The sequence below is a fragment of the Pelecanus crispus genome, chromosome 8, assembly GCF_030463565.1.
Source record: "Pelecanus crispus isolate bPelCri1 chromosome 8, bPelCri1.pri, whole genome shotgun sequence".
Taxonomy (NCBI): Eukaryota; Metazoa; Chordata; class Aves; order Pelecaniformes; family Pelecanidae; genus Pelecanus; species Pelecanus crispus.
This window is the reverse complement of record NC_134650.1, coordinates 10,604,281-10,626,980: the sequence shown is the minus strand read 5'-3', so window position 1 is coordinate 10,626,980 and position 22,700 is coordinate 10,604,281. Positions and strand designations below refer to the sequence as shown.

At 55.7% G+C, this 22,700-nt stretch overlaps 2 protein-coding genes across 9 annotated transcripts in view; both read left to right on the top strand.

Moving 5' to 3' along the window:
• The window catches only part of UIMC1 (ubiquitin interaction motif containing 1), a 38,987-nt gene extending 22,923 nt beyond the window's left edge, over positions 1–16,064 (top strand). For 4 of the 8 annotated variants that reach the window (XM_075715823.1, XM_075715824.1, XM_075715825.1 and 1 more), the window contains 7 exons: positions 1,619–1,707; positions 2,651–2,730; positions 6,029–6,197; positions 11,738–11,816; positions 13,354–13,474; positions 15,280–15,343; positions 15,796–16,064. In XM_075715823.1, coding sequence (XP_075571938.1) covers positions 1,619–1,707; positions 2,651–2,730; positions 6,029–6,197; positions 11,738–11,816; positions 13,354–13,474; positions 15,280–15,343; positions 15,796–16,031 — 838 coding nt within the window. In that variant the 3' untranslated portion in view covers positions 16,032–16,064. Of the gene's footprint in view, positions 1–1,618; positions 1,708–2,650; positions 2,731–6,028; positions 6,198–8,950; positions 10,875–11,737; positions 11,825–13,353; positions 13,475–15,279; positions 15,344–15,795 lie in introns of those variants that run through there. The other 4 variants (XM_075715828.1, XM_075715829.1, XM_075715830.1 and 1 more) reach the window with 4 other exon arrangements.
• On the top strand, positions 13,247–22,544 carry HK3 (hexokinase 3). The gene is made up of 21 exons (XM_075715821.1): positions 13,247–13,257; positions 17,332–17,559; positions 17,593–17,600; positions 17,690–17,736; positions 17,814–17,976; positions 18,301–18,449; positions 18,609–18,728; positions 18,847–18,942; positions 19,027–19,126; positions 19,209–19,392; positions 19,562–19,717; positions 19,815–20,048; positions 20,137–20,441; positions 20,519–20,658; positions 20,802–20,921; positions 21,016–21,111; positions 21,232–21,331; positions 21,448–21,631; positions 21,716–21,871; positions 22,048–22,281; positions 22,409–22,544. Exons 1-21 carry the CDS (start codon positions 13,247–13,249, stop codon positions 22,542–22,544), a joined length of 2,967 nt encoding a protein of 988 aa, XP_075571936.1.
• Positions 22,545–22,700: the final 156 nt, after the last annotated feature.

Genomic DNA, 22,700 nt, shown 5'->3' with positions numbered 1-22,700 from the left:
GCAGTTGCTGCCGAGGCTGATGAGTCTGTGACAGCTGAAGTCTGAGCTTGTGTGCTTGCGTAGAAGGCACTGAGGTGTGTGCTCTGCAGCGCTGGCCTCCTGCCTGCTTAACGCAGAAGAGGCCAGGGCTGAATATGAAAGGAGCGGGACCTCTTTCCTTTGGTGTAGCTGATGGGGTTAGTTTGGGACATTCCACAAGCTGGCCAGGAGCTCCTGGCTGTCCCCCTTGGGGCCGGGGCGCACCTGGGTGCTGCGGCCCCTCCTTGAGCAGCTGGCACATCTGCAGCAAGGCAAGAAATGGCTGCAGTCTTCGCAGTTTTGTGCACATTAAGCGTTGCCATCTGGCTCCTGGTAATTTGCCAAGCGCAGTCCTCTCTTGGGTAAGGCTCAGGCACCCCGGCCGGTGGGCCTCAGCAGCGCTTAATAGGAAAACATGGCTCTGAACTGTCTGGAGGTAGTGAAGCAGTTTTAGAAGTGGCAGCAGTGAAAAGAGGCTGCTTTGCTTTCTGCGGGCCACTCTCCCCGATTGTTTTACGCTTTGTACAGAGCATGGTAGATTGGGGTTTTAATAAATGATTATAGGCTTTGTTACCAGCAGATAGTTGGTGTAGCAAGAAATGTGTTTTGACTTCAAATTGATTAGCCCATTTTATAAATGTCACAGCAAGTTGTTTTGTGTGAGTTCTTTTGAAGTGAGCCCTGATGTTAGACACAGAGTAAAACACGCTCAGCCTGGATTCATAACAAATGCTTTGAGATGCTTTATTTAGAGAGAAAAGCCACTTGTGATTTCCTATCAGAATTTTGTTATTTATCATAAATCAGCAGTGGCTGTTCTCTCCTCTCTAAGGCCTGTGGTTGAGCTTAATAAATCTTCTGTTTGTCGGTATGGGGATTCATGTTTTTAAAGTATGTTCTTGCATACTTGATCAGGCTAATCAGAAAGCCACGCAAAGCACGGAGTGTGTCAGCATGGGTGCCAGACTTACTCAGCAATGCCTGCCTGTTTCGGAAATACACTGTGCAGTGTAGGGGGAGGAAAAATAAAGGAGGAATCCGAAGGTCCAAACAAGAGGAGCAGTACCCAGTGCTGCTTGGAGGAACCGCTACACTAATGTTGTTAGGGGAAGCCTTGCCTTGTCTTGCATCCGTGCTGCTTCTGACTGCCATGCACAGCAATAAGGAAGAAAATTAGCAGTGTGAGGAGGGAGAGGGTAATGCAGGATAAAGCAAGTCTGTGTCTCTCCTCTCTGAGGATTTCCTTCCCCAGACAGAAGGAAGCACAGTGCTGGTACCTGCACAACTCCCAAGTCTTCTAAGAGTAGAAAGAATCAAGAGTCCCACAGTTGTGAGCAGGTATTTTTGCTCCCCCGACATGAAACAGTGACACTTCATGCCTTTTTGTCAAGGGCTTTTAGAAGAAAAAATGTTCCCTTTGGGGTTTTTTGCTTAGGACACCGTTTTATACCCATATTTTGCTCTTAATCCTGGTCATTTCTGGCTATCAGTTATTGACCACTATGGCATCGTCTGCTGTTCTGAACTGCGTGAGACAAGCAGGTGCGTGCTGTCACGCCTACTGGATTGGAGATTTATATTATATTTATATTTTGAACAGCATCTCCATGTTGACCCCACTTGGCAGTAAAAGGAGCCCAGATACTGCTACAGAAAACTCTGCTGAAGAAGAGATCTCTGTTTGCCCAGGTAAGAGGCACTTTAGAATGTTCTGAATTTTGCACTGAAAGTTACACACTTATAAAATTCAGAGGAAAGAAGAGAATTTTCAGATTATTTGAACAAAACGAGATTTTTTTTTTTTCCCCAGCTCTGTTTGTCAGGGCTGAAATTATCCAGGTAATTTTGTTTTGTTCCCTGGTTTTGGACCTCTTTCCTCTAAGACAGTTCTGTGACCAGTGATTGCTGGGGACTTGATGCTGAAGAGGCACCAGGATGTATATGGGTGTGGAGGGATCATTCAAAACAAGGCATCAGGAGTGGTCTCTTCAAGGCAATCAAGAAATTTTCAGATTTTTCAGTGTCAACATGTGTGTAAAGCATGAGAGCTGTAATAATTTTTGTCTTGTGTTAATTAAACCTGTTTGGGACCAGTGAGTTTTTCTTCCTCGGTCTCTCCTACCATGTTGGAGATCTTCCAGTTCAGGGTTTTAAGTGAAAAAAATTAATGAAGAGACTGCTCCTGTTCACGAGCAGCTGTAGAGAGAGAGAGGTCATGATGGTGCTTGGAGGCATATTTTGTTGCTAAGGAAGACGTGGAGGTCTAAAGAAGGTGTGACTGCGAGGCAGACCGTAGAACCAGAGCTCTGTTTGTCTCAATGTGAGGGAGAGCTCTATTCTTGCTTTGTCTCTATCCCAGCAAGTGTCCCACGCACTTTCCCTGTGTCTAGTCTCACTCCCCATGAAGCTGCAAAGCTGCGGTGGCTTTGTCCTCACACCACTGTGCTGTGACTTTTAACCCCTCATCCGGCTGTGTTGTTGCACATTGTCTGATAACATTTGTGGCAAGTCTGAAAAATGTTTTGGAACTGTGAAAATGCTGTTAAGAAGAAATGGGCTAAGTTACATCAATAAGTGAGGAGATAGTGTGGGGGCTGCAAACCTGTGCTGACACAGAGGTGTTTTTCTGCAGAGACCCAGACGAATCCACTGGAATCTATTGAGGCAGAGAGAGAAGAGCTCTGTTCGGGCAGCAGAGATGCACCTATGCAGGTAAAAGAGCCTGAAGTTGGGGAAGGGTCCTGTTTTCAGTCCTGCCTTCTAGACCTTGGTTCAGCTGGGCTGTGCTAGCATTTCCGCTTGGGTAGCTGGGAGCTTGGGCTTCTGCTGTTGGGATCCTCACAAATGCTTCCCTCTTCACTTTTCTCCACTGCTTCATCACTCCAGTCTCTTTTGGCTGGGAGCTGTGTGCAGCTGCCTCTGGATCCTTTCAGTCCTGTAGCTGGAGAGTTGTTATCAGTACCAGCTCTTTCTTTTATACCATGCACACTGCTGCGCTGGAGGATGCCATCAGTGGGGACGGCAGCGCTGTTGCTTCTCCAGGCTCAGAGTGCTGTGATGGTCAGCGATGCAGAGGGACCCCAGGAGCTGTGAGGGGAGTCCTAGTAAATCTCAGTCACTCTTGTTGTGACACGCTTTACTTTGTTACAGTCCTCTGAACTTTGGTGTTTGCTCTCCACAGACCATCTCCAAGAGGCTGAGAGGGGAGGTTCACCCAGAGAGACTGGCCTGGGATAAAAATGACATTGAAGTGTTGAGGGCTGGTGGTGGTTTGCAGTCCAAGGAGAGTGACCTGAGCCCGGGAATCTTGATTTTTGTGCAGTAATAGTTAATAGCAATAGTAAGTCAGTGACAGGGCCATCCTCTTACCTCCCAATGCAGATGTGCGCTGTTGTGCAGCTCCTTTCCCTGCGCTGTCACACCTGCGCAGCAGTTGCTTTGCAGCTGTCGCTGTACCGACATCTGACTTCAGTTCCTGCTTCTGATAAAACTCCCTTTGTCTATTAATTTAGAGAGCGATATCAAAGGGGTTGCCAAGTACTCCTCTGGCAGGGTACATGAATACAGAATCGTACAGCTCTTGACAAGAGGATTCATTTGTGGAAAGCTCATTCTGGGAGTCTGCAGCTTGTACAGTGTGTCTGCAGCTCCGATGTCTCATTGTCACAGGCCTCTTAATAAACCAGCTTCTGCTCTCGTGTGCCTTTCATTCTGCAGGTATCTCAAAGCACTGCTCAGTCAATTAGAGACTGCAGCAGGGAGAGGCAGCAGTCCTGTGCTGAGCTGGGTAGCCACAGCCACCGAAGCACGTTCATGACCCATTTGTCTGTGGCCAGGATGCTGCCCTGTCCTTCGTGCTTTGGAGAGGGTGCCCCGGGTCTCACACCTCCGCCTGGACGGCACAAGGCGATCAGCGCGGTGTTCAGGAGCAGTGCGGTGGGGCTTCCTAGGGATTACTTGACAACATTATTGCTGGCAGCAGGTACCAGTCCGGAGCCTGCAGCCCTCCAGGAAGACAGCAGAAACAGCTAACGTGCATCAGCGGTTAGCATGAAGCGAGCGCAGACCGCTGGGACTGACTTCTTCCTAGCAGGTGCTGAGCCAGGACACAGGAGTCTTGTTGTTGAGCTCAGCCTCTAGCATTGCTCTTGGCTGGCTGTTGGCTGCAAGTACTATGTCTTGTAGGCAATTTCCTCTGCTAAAGAGGAGAGGCAACAGTCTCTGCCTCTGACAGGGGTGATTGGTTCTGCAGTTGAGGTTTTCCAGGCTGTTACAGCAAGGTTTTGTACAAGCAGTTTTGGGACCGTGGTGTCTTTTGTTACAGAATGTTGCGTTTCCACTTAAAATTAGTAATTTACCACTGAATGTAGGTGGGCAGGGTGTGCAGAATCGGTGATCTCCTAAGATTGCTTTAAAAATGGCAGCTAGAAGGAGCAGTGCCTGCTGCTTTTCCCATCATATTTTTTACATGTGTTGTCTGACTAGGATAATGCAGGTTTGATCTGATCATTCATATTTGACACATGTTGTTTTTTATGACTCTTCTGTGTGACGCCCCATGGTGAGGACTTCACAAGATGTAGTGACACTGAGATGTGAGAGCAGGGTACGAGTGCTAATGCTGTAAGTGATGTACTTCAACAGCCTGTGTTCGGCTGGAGGAACTCTTCTGGCAACTCCTCCGCAGAAATCCAGGGCAGAGAGCCTCCCTGGAAATGAGAGGTGTTCCTGGGGCTCGGTGCCGTAGCCTTTCAGCCAGCGGCTGGGAGAATTGTGTTTTGTGAGGTGGATTCTCAGTTTAAGGCCCAGTCCTGCAATTTTTAGCATAGCTCCTCTGAGTCAACAAAGCACCCTCCTTTCCTTTAGGACATAAAAGTCAGGATCAGACCCTCATTTGGAAAAGCAAGTAATAAACTGTGTAATGCGACAGAGCGCTCCAGCGGCACCGAGCATCTTGGCTGACCCCAATTACTGCTTCCCTGAAATTATACTGTCGGAGGGAAGCAGACAGCAGTTTTGCTGCATACTGTCTACATGTCATTGCTTAGCCCTAAGAACAGAAAACTCTCCTATATTATTTTCCTATAGGTTTCTTCTGCATGGCTAATATTTAAATAACTTTTTAATCATTGAGGGGAAGGTTCTTTCTTAAATGTGGAGAAATATTGTAGCAAGCCTGACTGGGCAGGGATCTAGTTACAAGTGAGATGACAGCAGTCTGCTGCGTCTTGGGAACATCAGTAGCATAGGGAGAAGGCTGTATCTCTGCGGGTGGGTAGTGGAGCACCTTTGCAGCTGTGTAACCAATGCAAAAAGGGAGTGTCAGTAAGTGGTAATGGCATCTGGAGAACAAACACGGGCTGTGACATTTTGCCCTGGTGAAAAGCCACTGCTAGTAATTTTGTGTGACACGGATTTTTAACAGTATAGCCTCTCTCCTTGATCTGTGTCCCCTCTGATGACTGCTCCAGCCACCTCCTCTGGAGAGGAGGAGCTTCCCAGTGATCTCTCCGGACTCTCTAAGAGCACAGCAGCCTCCTTTCATCCTGGGGGAAGCTGTGTTCCCAGACAGTGCTGCCTGTGTAGCATGGATCATGTCCAGAAACTGATGAGCACAAGTCAGGTGTTGAACTCTTGCTTTGCCCCATGAATTTTCCATCAGTTTCGCTTCTGAGCTTTCCTGATTAATGGAAGCTTTGCCATTTTTCCGTGGTAGTGCAGGTGATGTTTGCCTTAAATGGTGTGCACGGCTGTGCAGGGAGGTTTCACCATGATTCAGCAGGACATGTTGCCTTTGGAGGAAGAATTAGTTATTAGTGCTGCACAGTTTACTCAGCCAGTGGTGTTATTTCTGACCGGTATTTGATGAAGGGAGAATAAAACTTTCCAAGAAAAACTGAGTCTATGGGAGGGTGAGTAGCTACCAGACAGCACGGAGCTTTGCACCTGGCAAAAAAAAGAGAAACAGCACAATTAACTGTCTGGCTAATTTTTTCTTCTTCTTCCTTAGGCTGGTGGAGATGAAGATGCTGGCAGGACTGTGTCTGAGTGCAGTCCTACAGCTGCTGACCATGTGTCGTGCCCGCTGTGTGACCAAGGCTTTCTAGCTACAGAGATCGAGCTGCATGCCATGTACTGCAACGGCATTGTGGGAGAGGAGGCTGGCGAGGACAGTCCAGGTCTGCCAAGCACTGCTTCTGTGTGTTTGCTCTTTGTTTCTCGTCCCCCTTCCCTGTTACTTGTGGCCAGGTGCTGCAGTCTTGTCCCTGTCAGGATATTTGGTGCATGGTGTGGCATGTAGGGAGATTTGTTCACCCTGCCTTGTTCCCTCTCCAAGCTGGCCAGGAGAGTTGGAGGCTCCTGTGTTTCCAGCACCGCCTGCACAGAGACATCTTCTGTCTGATTGACTTCGTAATTCAGCACACTATTAGTCCCTTGGAAAGTGTATAAGCCAAATATTACCCCAGGATCATGCTTCAAGCAGTACTCATAAGACATGTCTATTGTGTGTTTTGTGAGGACCTGCAGAGCATCTGCTAGTGGTAGAAAATGGCAGGCTCCTGAGCCACGCAGGTGAGCATCCTTCACGGCTCTCGAGAAGGGAGAATGTTCTGTACCACTCCAAGCGTGGCCTGCATTCTGCAATGAGTCTGACATTTGTATGTGCAAAAATGGCTTGTTCAGCTGCAAGAGATTGCAGAAAAGTTTCCCTCTTGTTCCTCTAAAATTGCAAAATGATAGCTATTGATCTGGGAGCTTGGATTTTTCTTCTTCATGTGAAGAGTGAGGCATAGAAGCACGGTCAGAATGCCCATATTAATCCTCTTTGCAGTCTTCTCCCTATCAGTTTTCTGTAGCCAACCTTTGTAGAGCTTAAGTGAACAAATACACTGGCTGGTTATCAACATATTCAATAAGTTATGTTTTAGCTGCTGCTTGAAATGTAAAGTCTATGTTAGCACAATGTCAGGTAATATCAAAGTACTAGCTTGTAATAAGATTAACTTTTCAGGTTGTGAAGATATAATTTTCAGTTACACACTGGGTTATTAAATGCAACCTAAATCTATGGTGTTTAAGCAATTTGAGCAAATCAGAGCTAGTACAAGAACTGTAACTTCTGCATTCCTCTAGCAGGAGGAAGTTTCATCATGTAATCTTAATGCACAGTTGATGTAGCTTTAAAATACAAGGTCCCTGTTATACTAAATCTTCGAGGATATGACATGGGTCCTGTCAAGATAACAGGAGCCAGAGTAGGGGCTGCTTGGTACTGAATTTTGTTGGGGAGTTCTCTCTGCAGGCACAAACCAGCAAAGTGTTCAGCTTGGGCAAATCACAGATGGTCACAGTTCCTCTCCCATCCTCAACACTGATAAAGGTCTTCTCTGCGCTACAAACGGAGCAGAATTTTTAGTATGCCTTTTAGCAGGAATGTCTTTGGCCCTGTGGTAATCAAGTCCCTGGTGCGGCTGGACTGTGGGTATATCCATTGATCCTGGGGAATCCTGACTGTGATGAGGAAAAGGCTTTGAATTCTTTGGCAGTGCGAGGAAATTTGTTCTTTCCTTTGGTGTTGGCTTTCAGCAGGACAGAGTTCAAGGCTGGCCTTTCCACTCTGCTTCCAGACTGGTCTCCTTGGGGATGTTTGTAAGGGTAGTTATTTTGGAATTGCTACTCTGCTGTTCTGGCTTGTTTGGAACAATCCCCCTGTAAGAAAACTAGCCTGGAATAAAAGGGATTTTGGTCTACAATAATGGCTCTAAGCAGAGCAATGGTTTTGGGACAAAATCACAGTAATTTGGGTTTTCTATTGCCAGTTATTCTAGTATTTTCACTGTAGACACCAGGCTTCATTAGCCGTAACAGTCTGTGACGCCCGTGTTGCTTGCACCAAGACTCTTTGCAGGACTGCAGGCATCCTGGACTTGGAGCAGCACATACGTGGGGCAGAATCCTGCCTGCCTGCTGGGGCTCTGGCTTGTGGGGCACCTCGGTCCGCTTCCCAGCCGCTGTACAAAGGCAGCAGTCACCCAGAGAGGTCTCAGCTGATGGGCTGGTCAGTGGGGTTTGGGTTGCATAGGCAGGGATGATGTTTAGCTCTGAGCAGAGGCCGGACAGTAGCCTGGCACAGCTGTGCAGGTACAAAAGGACTCTGTTTCCAGGGCTGTTACCTTGGCATCCATCACTAGCACAAAATCCATAGGTAAAGCTAATACATGGGGAGAAAAAAGAGGTGGGAGAATTGTCTTCTGAAGCAAATGCCAGCTCCTGCGTGGGTCCAGAAGCTGTTCTCTACCGCTGCAGCACTCTGTGCTCTTGGCTGGCTGCTGGCTTCCTCGAGAGCACAGCAACAGCCTTGTGTGAGAGAAAATCAAAGTTCTGCCTTCTAAGTCATGTCCTGATCTGTTAAGAAAAGACGGCTTCAGTTTTCCTTTGGTGCACTGGGTCAGGGGTTCCTGGTCGGTCTTGAGACTTATTAATTGGATTTACTCCTGATGTCTCTAGAATTGCAGATTATGCCGTTCTGCAGACTATAGCTGTCAGTGTTTTTTGTTTTAAAATTACAAAAGGATGGGTTCTTGCTGGTTTTACTTCTCTTCTTCCCTCTTCTAATCATGCACTGAAGTCTTTCAGTGTTACGTATCAGGAGGCCAGCTCAGTCCAGTTGATATTTAAGGGCAGGTTTTCAAATGAGTTAGCTGGGCAAGATCAGTTACAGTTGCTTTCCCTACATATGTACATGGTTGCCCTGGCTGGATGCCCAGGCCACCACATACCTGGGCAGTATGAAAATCTGATCATGAATTTCCATTTTCCTGTGGTCTGAGTAAATAAAAAAGAAGAGCCTGCTGTTGCGTTAGCTACTGTACCAGGCTGGGGAAGGTTCAGGTCCTGGGTTTCCAGCTCAGTGGCTGTTGTTAATTCCAAGTGAACAAGTGGAGCCGTGGAAATGCTGTGCCAGCTCCCTCTTCCTTCATGCGCTCGGCTGAAGGGCTTGCTTGTGTGAGAGGGGCTCTCTGCTGGAGTTGCTGCATCCATCACCCGCTGCTGCTGCCAACTCAGGAATCTGCTGGTCTCAGTCTGGAAGCGAGTCTTGGCCGCTACTGAGTACAGCAAGTAGTCGAGCTTTGGGACATACTCTATTCCTCTTTCCGTCCATCTACATGCTCCCAACCTCTCAGTTCCCAGTGAGCCCAGGAAAATGAGGCTTTGGTACATCCCTTCCTCCCAAAGCCTCAGATGCAACCTGATGCAGCTGTCAGTCTTCAGCAGCAGCACTGGTGCTGTTAAAAAGCTCCTCGCATCAACAGAATTGGCACTGATACAGCAGAAAGAGTAACAGGATGGGTGCAGAGGAAAGCTTCATCACTTCTTGAGAAAGGACAAGATGCTGGCGAGCCTGCCAGTGGTAGGATCCTGCACAAAAAGTGGTACGGCTGGTAGTGAGAATGGGGAGGAAGCTGGTGGGTCGAACTGTGGGTGGGTCGTGCAGCGAGGTGAGGAGCTTGGTGACTGCGGCCTTGCAGCTCCGTGTGCCGACCTGACTTGGCAGCCCCAGGAGGTACCTGGGGTGGGCGTGCTAACAGCGGGGCCGTGCTGGGGAGGGTTTGCTCCTCTTCCCCAGGGTGCGAGCTGGAGCCAAGCAGGCCAAGGATGACTTGTCAAGCAGAAGAAATGCCGAGCCAGGGAAAAGGTTGTTCTCGGGCTGCAGAGTGTGTCTGACCCAGCGAAGAGCATCGCGTCTGGGAGAGTTACAAGGCTCCTGTCACGCAGTGGGTCAGCACTGCTCTGTGGTGGGGATTTTCCCCATGGCAAGTGTTTTCCCGTATTCTGAAGTCCCTTCCTGGGGCGGCCGGTGTGTTTTGGCAGGGGTTGTGCCTCGCCAGCTGGCCCCATTCTCTCTCCTGTGCCTCTGCTTCCAGCAGCACAGCTGGGGGTCTTCCCCTGGGCAGCTGCAGAGCTGGTCCCAGACATCTCTAATGGGCCCATTATGCCAGATGTGTTCACTGCTTTTGGAAGAAAATAGAACTGATTAACACCTGAGCTGGTGCACGAGGCTCCCGAGACGGTGTTAAAGGAATATTAACGAGTGCACGCTGATTTGGAGAGCAGCTTTCACCGCGCTGTCAAACGCATGTGTTTGTTGGGTTTTTGGGAGGCTGGGTGGCCTGGAGGGTGGCCGTGGTTATCAGTCCTCCTCGTCAGGCTGCCACTTCGAATCTGAGCCAGGCTAAGTTAAAGAGAGACATCCACTTCGGTGCCTGTGAGAAATGAGCTGTTGGTATCAGTCATTGCCTACGAGACAATAGCCACATCCTAGGAAACGCTCTGGCTTGTTTCTTCAGCATGGATGTCTCCTGTCAGCCCCAACAGCTCCTGAGCATCTCGCAGTGCATTTGCTTGTCATGGCTGCAGATTGGCGATTGCTACTAAAGGGAAAGGCTGTGTTGTATCAGCATCGTGGATAGATATTGGGGTTGCCTAACACTCTGGAAATGGTGTTTTGCTAAAACTCTGAAGGATTCCCTCTGTTCTGCACAAAATTTTGTGCGTCCCTTTCTTTATCACAGATGATGTGCCAACAACAACAGGTTTGTTGTGCCTGTACCTTGGATTCAGGCCTTTCTCCTAAAGAGAGTATGGGAAGCAATGTTACCGGGCTGTAAAACAGCTCCCTGCATTGTCCCCTTAGCCAGCTTGCCTGAGTGTGCTTACTGTGACATCTGTTTTGGAGCTGGAGTCTTGAACGTCCCTGGTGAAGCAAGCTAAGCTATCTGATATGTTCCCCGAGGATCTTTGCTGGTGGCATGTCAACAGGATTACGCTGAGAGGAATTCGACTGAAAGAGACAACGCTCTGATGTGCTCCCTGCAGATGCCTGGAGAGCAGGTTTGGAAAGGCTGCTTGGGCTTGCTGAAGGAACAGAAACTGTTGGACCCGTCATCAGCATGCTGGTCAGCCGGGATCTCCCTGGCTTCCCAGTGTGTCGGAGCTGGCCCTTCCCTGCTGCCGCTGGAGAGCAGCACAACTGATAGAGCTGGTAGATATCTTCATCCAGAGGCCCCACAGAGCTGCATGTGGACAGTAGTACAGGTCACCCCCGGTTCACATGGGCAGTGGAAAAAGCAGCGAGTGTAGGCTAATTGTTGTAACCTTCCCTTTCCAGCATGAACTGTATCCCTCCCCAGCAAGGCTCACTCTTCCTACCACATCTGTGGAAGGGCTGGTGCCTCTGCACAGCCCCTGCCTCAGCTCTCCTTCCCCCTGAGCTCGCAGTTACCACGCTCCCTCCCCTGCAGTAGACACAGGTGTTCAGTTTGGCAGGGAGCGGTGCTGTGCTGCTGGAGCAGCTGTGTAACTCTTCTCCCAGGCTGTTGTGCTGCTGCGCGTCAGCTTTAAAATTACTGTAAACTGCATACTGTTGATCCAGCTGTTTCTGGCAGAAGACAAGTTACAGTGTGAAATGGCTAGCTGGCTTCTGAGTCCAGGAAAGGTAACTCCTTCAGTATCCCCCTCCACCCCAAAAAAAGGAGAGTTGGCCAGCTACCTCTTCTGCAGGAAAGAAGACCCTGCCAGTCCCAGTCCAGTATTTCTTTGCCTCTGCCATCACTTCTGCTGCAGCCTTGAGTGGAAGAGGTTGAAACATGTTGCGTTCGGACATGGTGTAGGGATGCTTTTGGCGTGGATGGCGGGTAACCCTTTGTTTTTCCTCCAGTGCTCACCCGGCGTCAGAGAGAGGCAAGAAGTAAAGCTGCCAGTGGTGAAAGCGGCTCAGCATCCTTAGACATTGACAAGTAAGTAGGTATGCTTGCTCCTCTAAGATAGTTTCTGTGCTTCAGTTCTAGGTTGCCTGTGGATGTCTTTATTCCTGTATAAATGCTGGCCATAGGCCTCATAGCAATATTTCCCTAAGAAATTGACTTCTCTCAGTGCCTCTTGTTGCAGTGCTGGCTATATTTATACTGAAGCAAGAGGAATTTGCTGTTCTCAGATTGTTTATTTTTGCACTAATTTCCTTTCAGCCCAATCCATGGCGGGTCAGGGATGTGTGGTCTCTGGCCACTGTGGGGGGAGCTGTAGCTAAAATGGTGCTAACTCAGCCAGTTTCTAATGGGAGATTTGAGCTTGGTAACCCCAGGAAAAGAAGAGCCTAGGACAGGGAGGCTGTCAACATGGCACCTGTAGTGATATTCTTAATTAAATTAGACTTTCAGAATAGCAGTGGCTTTGTTTAATCTCTTCCCATGCAGCCCCTCCTCCTGCCACCCACACAAAGCATCATAAGAGAGGATCTGACAGTAAAATCCCTGCTATGGAAGCAATTTTGCTGTTACAAACAGTGGATGGCAACATCACTAATGGAATTAGGCTAATTATAGAGAGGACAGCTTCTGTTTAGACACATTATCTGGGTAATCAGCACTGACTGGAAAGAAAATACGGGAAAAGTACTGCAGAGTTTTGCTCGATGGGGGCTCTCCATACGCATTTTAGAGCCTGGGGTGAGTTTTACTAGGAGAGTACTGCTTATCAAACTGAACACAATGCTGCTGGGTCTGGTCCCTGGGGGCTCATCTCTCCTTGGAGATGGTCCGTTCCTGAATAGCTCTCCGGGTGGATGCTCCCCTCCTGAAGAACCAGTGCCCTCTTCTGCATGGTTCGGTCCCCACTGAGAGCTGGTGTGGAAGCGAGTGTAGCTGTGTAAATCCACGCCTGACCTTCATCTCCTTTCACCCAGGATAATTTTCTTCCCAAGCACACTCAAGTCGTCCTGCGTGAGCCCGGGCATCTTCTACACAAATGAGGGGGTTTGAGGAACACGCTGTGGCAGCCCCCCAGCAGGAGCATGTGCTCTGCATTCCTCTCCCAACGTGGCATGATGTAAAATGGAGACAGTGCAGAGAAAGACTTGATTTACTAGTCAGACAAGTTCATCCAGCCCTGGTAAAATGTCTCTCTGATTTAACACACTTGGTTTGCCTTTCAGGCAGAATTTAACTCCCCTTTGCAAAGCCCTCGCACTTCATTTCTGTGGATTTTGACAGGGTGCTTTATGTCTGGGGAGAAATCAGTGGTGTTTGAGATAGTTAGATGAGCAGATTTGATTACCGTCCCGCTGCTGCAGCAGCAGGATACAGAGGAACAGGCAGGGAAAACTGATAATCACTCAGCCTTTGCGATTGGTGCCGGCCTGACCCCACTGAGCGAGACCTGATCTGGTGACATGTCTTCTCCGTGGCGTGGCCTGGAGGAGGAAAGTCACTGCTGGTGGCTGGGAGCCCGGTGCAGGGCGAATCCTAATGCAGTGCTCTGTCCTTTGCTGCCTGGCAGGTGTGAGAAGTGCTACCTCTGTAAGTCACTGGTGCCACTGCTGCAGTATCAGAGGCACGTGGACAGCTGCCTTCAGGCTGCTAGGCAAGCTCAGGGAACCAGGAGGCTGCGAAGCGCCAAGGTGAGGGGCGACCCTGCAGACCGTCTCCTTTGCTTTGCGCTGGGTTTGGGGCTGGGTTGGCAGCAGGAGCAGTTTTCCCTGGTTGACGGGATGAGCTGACCTGGTGTAGCATTGCCTGTCCCTGTGGGCTGCCGTGGCCAGAGAACTTGTTGCCCTCCTTCCCACGACGCTCTGCGAGAGCATGGACCGGTCCCAGGGGTGAGCTAATCCAGCGGAGCTGCCAGTAACCTCCAGCAGGCAGGCAGCTAGGGCTGTCCCGCTGCCAGTGTGCCTCACTCAGTCCTGCAGGCTTCCTCGGCTGAATGTAGATGGAGTGGAGGGCAGTCTCAGGGTGACAAGCGTATCTGACTCTATCCACAAGCCCTTTCCCATGGGGAAAGCTTCAGAGCCAGAGCAGGGAGAACCACTCGGTGCCGGGAGCAAACCACAGCATCCCGGGAGAGATGTTGGGGAGCAAGTGTGGTGGAGGTGTGCCGGGTGTGAGGAATGTGCCTTGCTAGGGGAGGTGGGAGGCAGGAGCATGGGTAGCAGCTGGCTTGCAGTCACTCACCAGGTGTTGGCCCCCACCGTGCTTTTTCCTGCTCGTGGTGGTCCCGGGGGAGCACAGAGAGGGTTCTTCCGGGTCTTCCCGCTGGTTCCTGCGGGCAAAGCCCTAGCGCTGCAGCTTTGCCTGCACTCAGAAATGTGATTCTCAGCATGAAGTTGCAACATGATGTCTTAGTTTCGTATAATCCCTTAAATCCATCACAGGCCTCAGCCCTTTGGGGATTCAGATGCAAATGATGAGATTTCTGGTTGATGATTTTGGCTGGGATACAGCCAAAGCGCTGTGTGGTTCAGAGTACTGCAGGGCACGTCTGTTCCTGCATGTGACCGGCTGTGTGGGGGCTGTTTGACTCTGTCCCTGCGCCCCACGGCCGGCTGGTGTGCGGGGTCCTGCACACGGGCACAGGGCATGGGGGAAAGGTGCTGGATGCCAGGCGGCCCTTTGGGACGGCTCGGCAAGGCTCTGTGTTTCCTCTGGCCGTGCCTTGTGCTGAGGTGGCAGCTCACCGAGGGGAGCAGGTCATGTCTGGGCATGGGCTGAGACATTGGAAAGCTTCCTAGTGGCACTGTTGGGCTTGTGGGTTCCTGCCATGGCTCATTTTGGGGTGCTTTGCAGCTCCAACCCCACAGCGGGATGCCAGTGCCTCCTAGAGCAGTTCTGGGGGCAGGGAGCAGCCAAGAGAGGGGACTTTGCTGGGCCAGCAAGGCTCAAAGCAGCCAGGCCAAGTGGTCTTCCCTTAGCCTGCATGACGAGTGCAGCTGCATCTTCCCAGGGGCTGAGAGGGGGCTCGAGGTGTGCATTCCTTGTCTGGCCGTGCCCTGGAGGAAGGCCCTTCCCTCCAGCACCAAGCCCCTGTGCCCTCGGACAGAGCAGGACGGGCCTGCCCTCAGAGGCACGGTGCTGGGGGATGTGCCCAAGCCATGGCAGAGCCCCTGGTGCCCAGATTTCTCTGTTGCAGCCCTGTGCTCACTGGCTGGGCTTGGGGATGGTTTCCTGCACCCTGGCCTCCCTTCGTACTGGGCTCTGCTTTATTAATGGCTCTCAGCTGCCTCTGCTCGGGCACCAGCCAGGCTGGGCACGGGGCAGTCCCCTTCCCGTTGGCAGCTGGCTGTGCTCAGCTGGAGGCCTGGAAATGCAGCACTGTCACTTGTGCCCAGCCTGACCCCGTGGGTTGGGGGAATGCGCGGCCACGGGGCCACCCCGGTTATGGGGTTCCCTCACGGCAGCGCTGTGACGACAGTTCTCCTCTCCTTGGCAGGACGTTGGAAGGCAGGAGAGGGGACTCCTCAGGATGCTGGAGCTCTCGGAGAGCAAGTCTGCAGGTGGGAAGCTGCTTTCCGTGCCTGCCTGGCTGAGTCAGGGCTGCCCTTTCCCAGCTCTCCCCTTGCGCTCCTGGGCTGTGCTGGGACAGCAACTTCCCCTTGAAGGGGTCTGTTCTTTTGGAGCAGAGCAGGAGGCTGTGGGCTTAGCTGGCGGTTGTCATTCCGCAGCTGGCTGCACGCATCCCGGCCTGTGCCCGCTGGACCTGTGCCAGTGCCCAGAGCCCTTGCAGGGGTAGGAGTGTGCTCGGAGCCATTGCATCAAGAGATATCCAGCTTCCTCGGGGGGTGGCAGGGTGCTGCCCTCCCTGCCTGCGCACCAGTGCTTCCCCCCACGGGTCCAAGGGCAGGAGGAGATGAGTGGGGAGAAATGCTCTGAGCAGCACCCTCCTCCCCTTGCCCATGGCTCACGCCGGAGGGCAGCCAGGCAGGGCTAACGTGTGCTCTTGTTGCAGGTGCTGATGCGGGGACCCCCCTCCCTGGACTAGGAGACCAACAGTCCCCTCCCCCACTCTCAGCCAGAGCCGGGGGGACGGTGGCAGACAGCCCCAGCTCCCTTCAGCACCTTTCTTTCGGCGTCTCCTTCTCGGAAGCCACGGACTGCATGGTAGACTTGGAGCCGCATGCGGCTCTTCGCTTGGGCAGCCAGCAGCAGACCAAAGGCTGCCGCCGGAGAAAGCGCAAGTTCTGAGGCCGGCGGTGCAGTGGGCCCCCCCGGCAGCTCCCCGCGCCCCAGCGAGGGTCTGCGCGGCACCGTACCCCTGCTTCACCCGCAGCCTTGTTCTCCCAACCCCCTTTTATATGTTTTATACGACCTGTGCAGGGAGCGCCGGGTGGAGAAGTGACTGTGTGTTTTATAGGTGCCTGTGCAGCTTTGCTCTCTGTTAAAGAAATGGAAATATATTTATGTATGTTTTTATGAAACTGCAGCAACACGGAGGAGCGGTGCTGTCTTCCTCTGGGGAATGGGAGGTGCTGGAGGGAGGAGAGGAGGAACAGCAGTCGGTGTGTCCAAAATCACATTTCCCGAGGCCTGTCCTCGGGCTTCGGGGGGGTGGTGTGAGCTCGGGGACCCCCCCCGGGCAGGGGGCTGCGGTGCCCCACGCTCTGTGGCCTGGCACATCCGTGACTTTCCCAGCGGGGAGCTGCGGAGGGCACCGTGGTGCCAGCTGACAGCCGCAGCCCGGGGCTGCAGGGGGCGGTGAAGCCACCGCCGCGGTGTCCCCGTGTCCTTGGTGCCCGCCCTGTGCGCCAGGCAGCTGGGCCGGGAGCCTGGGCCCCGTGGCGGGGAGGACGGAGCCCGGGGCTGGGCCCCCCGCTCCCCGGGAGCATCCTCGCCCTGCCGCGGAGCCCCTCACCGGGAACGGAGCGGGGGTGGGGGGGGGGGCATCCCTGTCCTGCTTAATTAATGGGACGAGCTGGCGCGGAGCTAATTAAAACTCGGACTTAAAAGCGCTAATGGGAGCCGAGGGCGACGCTGCGCTGCCCGGCCCGGGGCGGCGGGGAGCGGCCCCTCCCGCGGGGGCGCCCATTGGCCGCGGCGGGGCCGGCGGCGCGGCGGGCCGGCCAATGGCGGGGCGGGACGCCCGCGGGCGCTGCCTCTGTTGCCGGGGCAACGGCAGCGGCGGTGGCAACGGTCACCCCGGCGCCGCCAACGGTCACCCCGGCGGTGGCAACGGGCGCCCCTCCGCCAGCGGCCCCGCAGCCATGGGCAGCCCTGAGCGCCACCGCGCCCTGCCCCAGCCCGGCCGCTACGACAGGGCGGCGAGGCCGCCCCCGGAGCAGAGCCCCGCCGGCCCCAGCCCGGACCCCCGACTCCGGCGGGGCCTGGGCCCCGAGGAGCGGGGTCGCCCGGCCCTGAACCGGTGAGGGGTTCCGACCCGGCGGCGGCCCAGCGAAGTCAAGCGTGGGGAGGCCGCGGAAGGGGCCGGGGATGGGGCTGAGCAGGCTCCCCCTGCCCCCCCGCTGTTGCACATCCCTGGGCAGGGGAGAGACCAGCCTCCGGCCTCTTGCAGGTGGAGGGGAGACGCGGGCAGGGCGAGGCAGGGGCAGCCCCCTTCTCCCACAGCCCCTGAGGACGGCCCCGGCACCATCGCCGTCGTGGGGCAGAGCTGCCCCCTCTACCCCCGGCTGCTGGGTCACTATTGCAGTGGAAGGACACTGCAAAGCAACGATGCTGTTGAGACCGCGGCCCCGTGGAGCAGGGACGCAGAGGGGAGGTGGGAGGCAGAGCCGGGGATGGGAACCCCCAGCCCCGCTCGTGTGCTTGGGCTCGGGCAGGCCTGTGTCCTGTCCTGTGGGCTGGGATGTGGCGGGTGACATGCCACCTCCCTCCATGCAGGTCCCCAGGGAGCCATCAGCTGGGCCACCGGAATGATGGTCCCACCTGCACACCGGTAAGGCTCGTCCCTGCCCCACACCCAGTGAGAGGCATCCCCCGCCCTTTAGGCCTACCCTAACAAGCCCTCCCCAGATACAACGAGCTCTGCTGGCGCTCACCATCCCACTGGAGACGCTGCAGGCGGTGAAGGGCCGCATGCTGCAGGCCATGCGCAAGGGGCTGAGCCGCCAGACGCATGCACAGGCCAACGTGCGGATGTTGCCCACCTACATCTGCTCCACGCCTGATGGCACCGGTAGGACAGCCCAGCCTGGGGACGGGCTGCTCTGCTACCTGCAGCCCCGCACGCCTCGCTGGATGTGGCCCTAGGGGTGCCAGGGAGGGGTGCACCAGTCTCTGGCCAGTTATGGGGTCCATAAGCTGCCCTTGCACTGCCTCTGCCAGTCCCCAGTTCAGGGACAGAGACCAGGAGCTCCCTTGGTAGGACCTTGGTGGTCTCAGGCTCTCAGGAGCCTCCCCCATGGGTGAGTGACTGTCCCTGGGACAGGGTGAGAAGCAGATTTTGGGGGATCTGCCACAGAGCAGGTCTCTGCCTGACACTGCCTTTGCTCCCCTGTAGAGAAGGGCGACTTGCTGGTGGTGGAGCTGTGCCAGAGCCATGTCCGGACCCTGTTGGTGACCCTCCTGGGTGACGGGAACCAGAGCCCTCAAGTGACGTACAAGACCTTCGACATGCCAAGGGACATCATGCAGGGCAAGGGGGAAGCGGTACGAGGAGGCCAGGGCAGAGGGTGGTTGGTGCGGGGCTGCCCAGCACCACGGGGGCTCGGCAGGGCTCCAGGCTGGTGCTGGGGCTCCGGGCTGCCTCTCGCAGCCTGGGTGCTGGGGAACGGGGAGCAGCCAGTCACCCCGGCTGTGCCTTTGTAGCTCTTTGACTTCATTGCACAATGCGTGCACAAGTTCCTGGCTGGCATCAGCAGCCCCCAGCATCACCTCCCCTTGGGCTTCGTCTTCCCCTTCAGCTGCAGGCAGACGCAGCTGGACAAGGTGAGCGGGGACAACCTTGCCCCACGGCCATGGCTGCCTCCTCCCCAGCACATCATCGGTGGGGAGCGGAGCCAGCCCAGTGGTGGAAGGCAACGGCTTGGCCACGTGCTCTCCACAGGCCGAACTCATCTCCTGGTCCAAGGGCTTCAGCTGCAGTGACGTGGAGGGGAAGGATGTTGTGCAGTTGCTGCAGTCAGCCATCAACAAGCAGGAGGTGGGGGGCTGTGGGGTGGGGGGCCCTGGCTGGGAGCTGCCCCTGTGGAGGGGCTGACGATGCTCTCGCTTTGTGCCCGGCCAGCTCTGCCACGTGGACGTCGTTGCCCTGATGAATGACACTGTGGGCACCATGATGACCTGCAGCATGGGGGGGAAACCCTGTGAGGTCGCCTTGATCGTGGGTGAGCAGCGGGCACCCGGTGTGCCAGGGTGGTGGGTGCTGGGGGGGGCTGTGCCAGTGCTCACCCCCATCACTCCCCGCAGACACGGGCACCAACAGCTGCTTCATGGCTGAAGCACAGCACGTGGAGATGGCAGAGGAGACCAGTGGGCGGATGTGTGTCAACACTGAGTGGGGCTGCTTTGGGGACGATGGCACCCTGAGCGACATCCTGACCCCCTATGACCAGTGTGTGGACGAGGAATCCTCCAACCCTGGGGAGAAGAGGTGCTCCCACCTACCAGCGAGGGCAGGGTCCCTGGGGCTCCCCATCCATCCCTGAGCACACCAGGCCCCACCAACAGGAGCACATGGTCCCCTGCGATGCTCCTGGGTGCTCTCAAAGGGCCGAGGGGTGCCGGGGGGGATGACTGACCCCTGCTTGGGCTGCACACAGGTTTGAGAAGCTGGTGGGTGGCCTGTACCTGGGGGAGATCGTCCGGCATGCACTGACTGCCCTGGCTGCAGAGAAAGCGCTCTTCACCAGGAGCAGTGCCGCTGTCCTGAGGACCAAGGATGTGCTCAAGACCCAGCAGGTCCTGGAGATCATTGAGTGAGTGTCTGGGGGCCAGGATCTGCCACGGGTCAGGGGGAAGGCGGTGATGGGTGAGCCCGTGGCCTGTAAGCCAGCGCTGCGCTCTCCCTTGCAGCAATGAGGAAGGTATGACCAAGGCGAGGATGGCTCTGGAGGCTCTGGGGCTGCAGCCGAGTGAGCGGGATTGCTGCCGGGTGCAGCAGATCTGCCGGGCAGTGGTGAGCCGCGCCGCTGCACTCTGCGCTGCCGGACTGGCTGCCATCCTCAGCCATATATGCCAGAGCCGGGAGTTGGAGCATTTGGTGGTCAACGTGGGGGTGGACGGCGAATTGTACCGGGGCCACACCAGGTGAGGAGGGACCTGGGGCTCTGGTGGGGTCCCACCCCAGCGGGATGCCTCATGCCCTGCCCTCACCATCTTCTTCTTCCTCCGGCAGGTTTGGGGAGATCCTGCAGAGTGTGACAGGGCTGCTGGCCCCTGAGTGCACAGCCACCCTCCTGCCCTCTGTGGACGGGACTGGGCGGGGGGCAGCCATGGTGACAGCAGTGGCTTTGCGCCTGGCGGCCCGGCGCCGTGAGGTGGACAAGCTGCTGGCCCCGCTGCGGCTCAGCCGCACCGACCTGGAGCGCGTCCAGGCACTGATGAGGCAGGAGATGGAGCTGGGGCTGGGCCGGGAGACCAACGCCAATGCCTCCGTCCGCATGCTGCCCACCTATGTCCGCGGCACGCCCGACGGCACCGGTGAGGGCCGGGGGCCTGGGGAAGGGGGTGCTGGGGAGGCTGTGACCCTGCTGATGCCCCATGCTGGCTCCCCGCAGAGCGAGGCGAATTCCTGGCATTGGACCTGGGGGGGACCAATTTCCGGGTGCTGGTGGTACGCGTGGCGCAGGATGGCATCCGCGTGGCCAGCGAGATCTACGTCATCCCAACTGCTGTCATGCAGGGCACTGGCGACGCGGTGAGGCTGAAGACCCATGGCTGAGGGACGGGGTGAAGGGTGGGAATTGCTTCCCCCCTTGCTGCCCACGGGCCCAGGTTGGGGCTGGGAGACCCCCACAGCATCACCCCATTGGCCCCTGAGACCATGGCCACTCTCCACAGCTGTTCGACCACATCATTGAATGCATCATGGACTTCCAGCTGAAGCAGGACCTGATGGAGCAGGTCCTGCCTCTCGGCTTCACCTTCTCCTTTCCCTGCCAGCAGCTGGGCCTGGATAAGGTGAGGGGGCAGCGCCAGCCCTAGGGAGGTGGGGAGGGCCCCTGGGTACAGGTATGAGGCAGCTGCCCGGCCCCTGCTCCTGCCTCTCTTGCAGGCAGTGCTGCTGAGCTGGACGAAAGGCTTCAGCGCCTCAGGCTGCGTGGGGCAGGACGTGGTCCAGCTGCTGCGGGAGGCTGCCCAGCGCAAACAGGTAGGGAAGGGCTGGGGCCCGTCCTGTCCCCAGGGTGCCACCCCGCACCCAGGTGGTGCCAGCCCCAGGAGCCAGCTGGGTGCCACTAAGCTTCGTGTGTGCGTGTGTCTGGTTTGGCAGCACTTAGGGCTGAAGGTGGTGGCTGTGGTCAACGACACGGTGGGAACCATGATGTCCTGTGGCTACGATGACCCCAAATGTGAAATTGGCCTCATCGTGGGTGAGGAGCACTTCTGCACCCATCCCCTCACCACCAGCCCACCTGGCCTGGCCAACGGGGCGCCAGGCAGCTCTGCCAGGGCTGTGGTGGTGGTGACACCAGCGTGGGGCCCACAGGGACAGGGACCAACGCCTGCTACATGGAGGAGATGCAGAACGTGGGCACCGCGGAGGGGGAGCAGGGCCGCATGTGCATCAACATGGAGTGGGGGGCCTTTGGGGACAACGGCTGCCTGGATGACATCTTCACCGTCTTTGACCGGCTGGTGGATGAGAAAACAATCAACGCAGGCAAGCAGAGGTGGGCGAGGGCCCCTGGGCAGGGAGGGGGCCGGGTGGGGGCGGCTGTGTCCGGCTAAGGGTGCCAGGGCTGTGCCTGGGGCAGGTTCGAGAAGCTCATCAGCGGCATGTACCTGGGTGAGATCGTGCGCCACATCCTACTGGCACTGGTGGAGAAACGGCTGCTGTTCCGTGGCAAGCCCTGCCCCAAGCTCCAGACCAGGGACATCTTCCAGACCAAGTTCCTCTCTACCATCGAGATGTGAGTGTTGCACTCCGGTGGGCTCCCTTAGCGCGGGGCGGGGGCTGTGAAGCCAGAGCCCCAGGAGGGGCCACGCTACACTGACAGGGTGCATGCACAGTGATGCCACCTCCAGCCCGTGGGATGGGGACGGTGATGGGGACGGCGGTGCTAACGGTGCCTCTGATCCGGGGCAGCGATGGGCTGGCCCTGCGGCAGGTACAGGCCATCTTGCAGGACCTGGAGCTCCAGGCCAACTTTGAGGACAGCATGCTTGTGCGGGAGGTGTGCCAGACCGTGTCCCTGCGGGCGGCCCAGCTCTGCGCCGCTGGCCTGGCCGCCGTGGTGGAGAAGATGCGGGAGAACCGGGGCCTGGCCCAGCTGGCCGTCACTGTGGGTGTAGACGGCACCTTGTACAAGATGCACCCGCGGTGAGTGGGGCTGGGGTGACAGGCACCCATTGGGGACCTATGCCCTACGGCAGGGATCCAGGGGAGCCATGGGGTGCCCCAGGGTGGGGAGCACCAGCCCTCACCCTCCCCCTCCTCTTCCCTCCAGCTTCTCCCAGCACCTCCAGCAGATGCTGCAGGACCTGGCACCCAACTGCACCGTCACCTTCCTGCGGTCGGAAGACGGCTCAGGGAAAGGGGCTGCGCTCGTGGCGGCTGTGGCCTGCCGTGGTGCCGAGCCCTAGGGCCAGCCACCACTGCCACCACCATCACCCCAATAAAGTGCTTTGCTCTGCACCTCTGGCTTCTGGGGGGGACACATTGAGGGGGGAGGGGCAGCGCATGGCCGGGCACAGCCCCACATAGCAATATATATCGAATTTATTTACATTCACGTCTGG

Excerpts from the sequence above, each read along its gene's own strand:
- HK3 (XM_075715821.1), top strand. Across the intron at positions 18,450-18,608 it reads TGCAGGGCAAGGGGGAAGCG|CTCTTTGACTTCATTGCACA; the intron begins GTACGAGGAGGC and ends GTGCCTTTGTAG. Across the intron at positions 20,922-21,015 it reads AGCAGCTGGGCCTGGATAAG|GCAGTGCTGCTGAGCTGGAC; the intron begins GTGAGGGGGCAG and ends CCTCTCTTGCAG.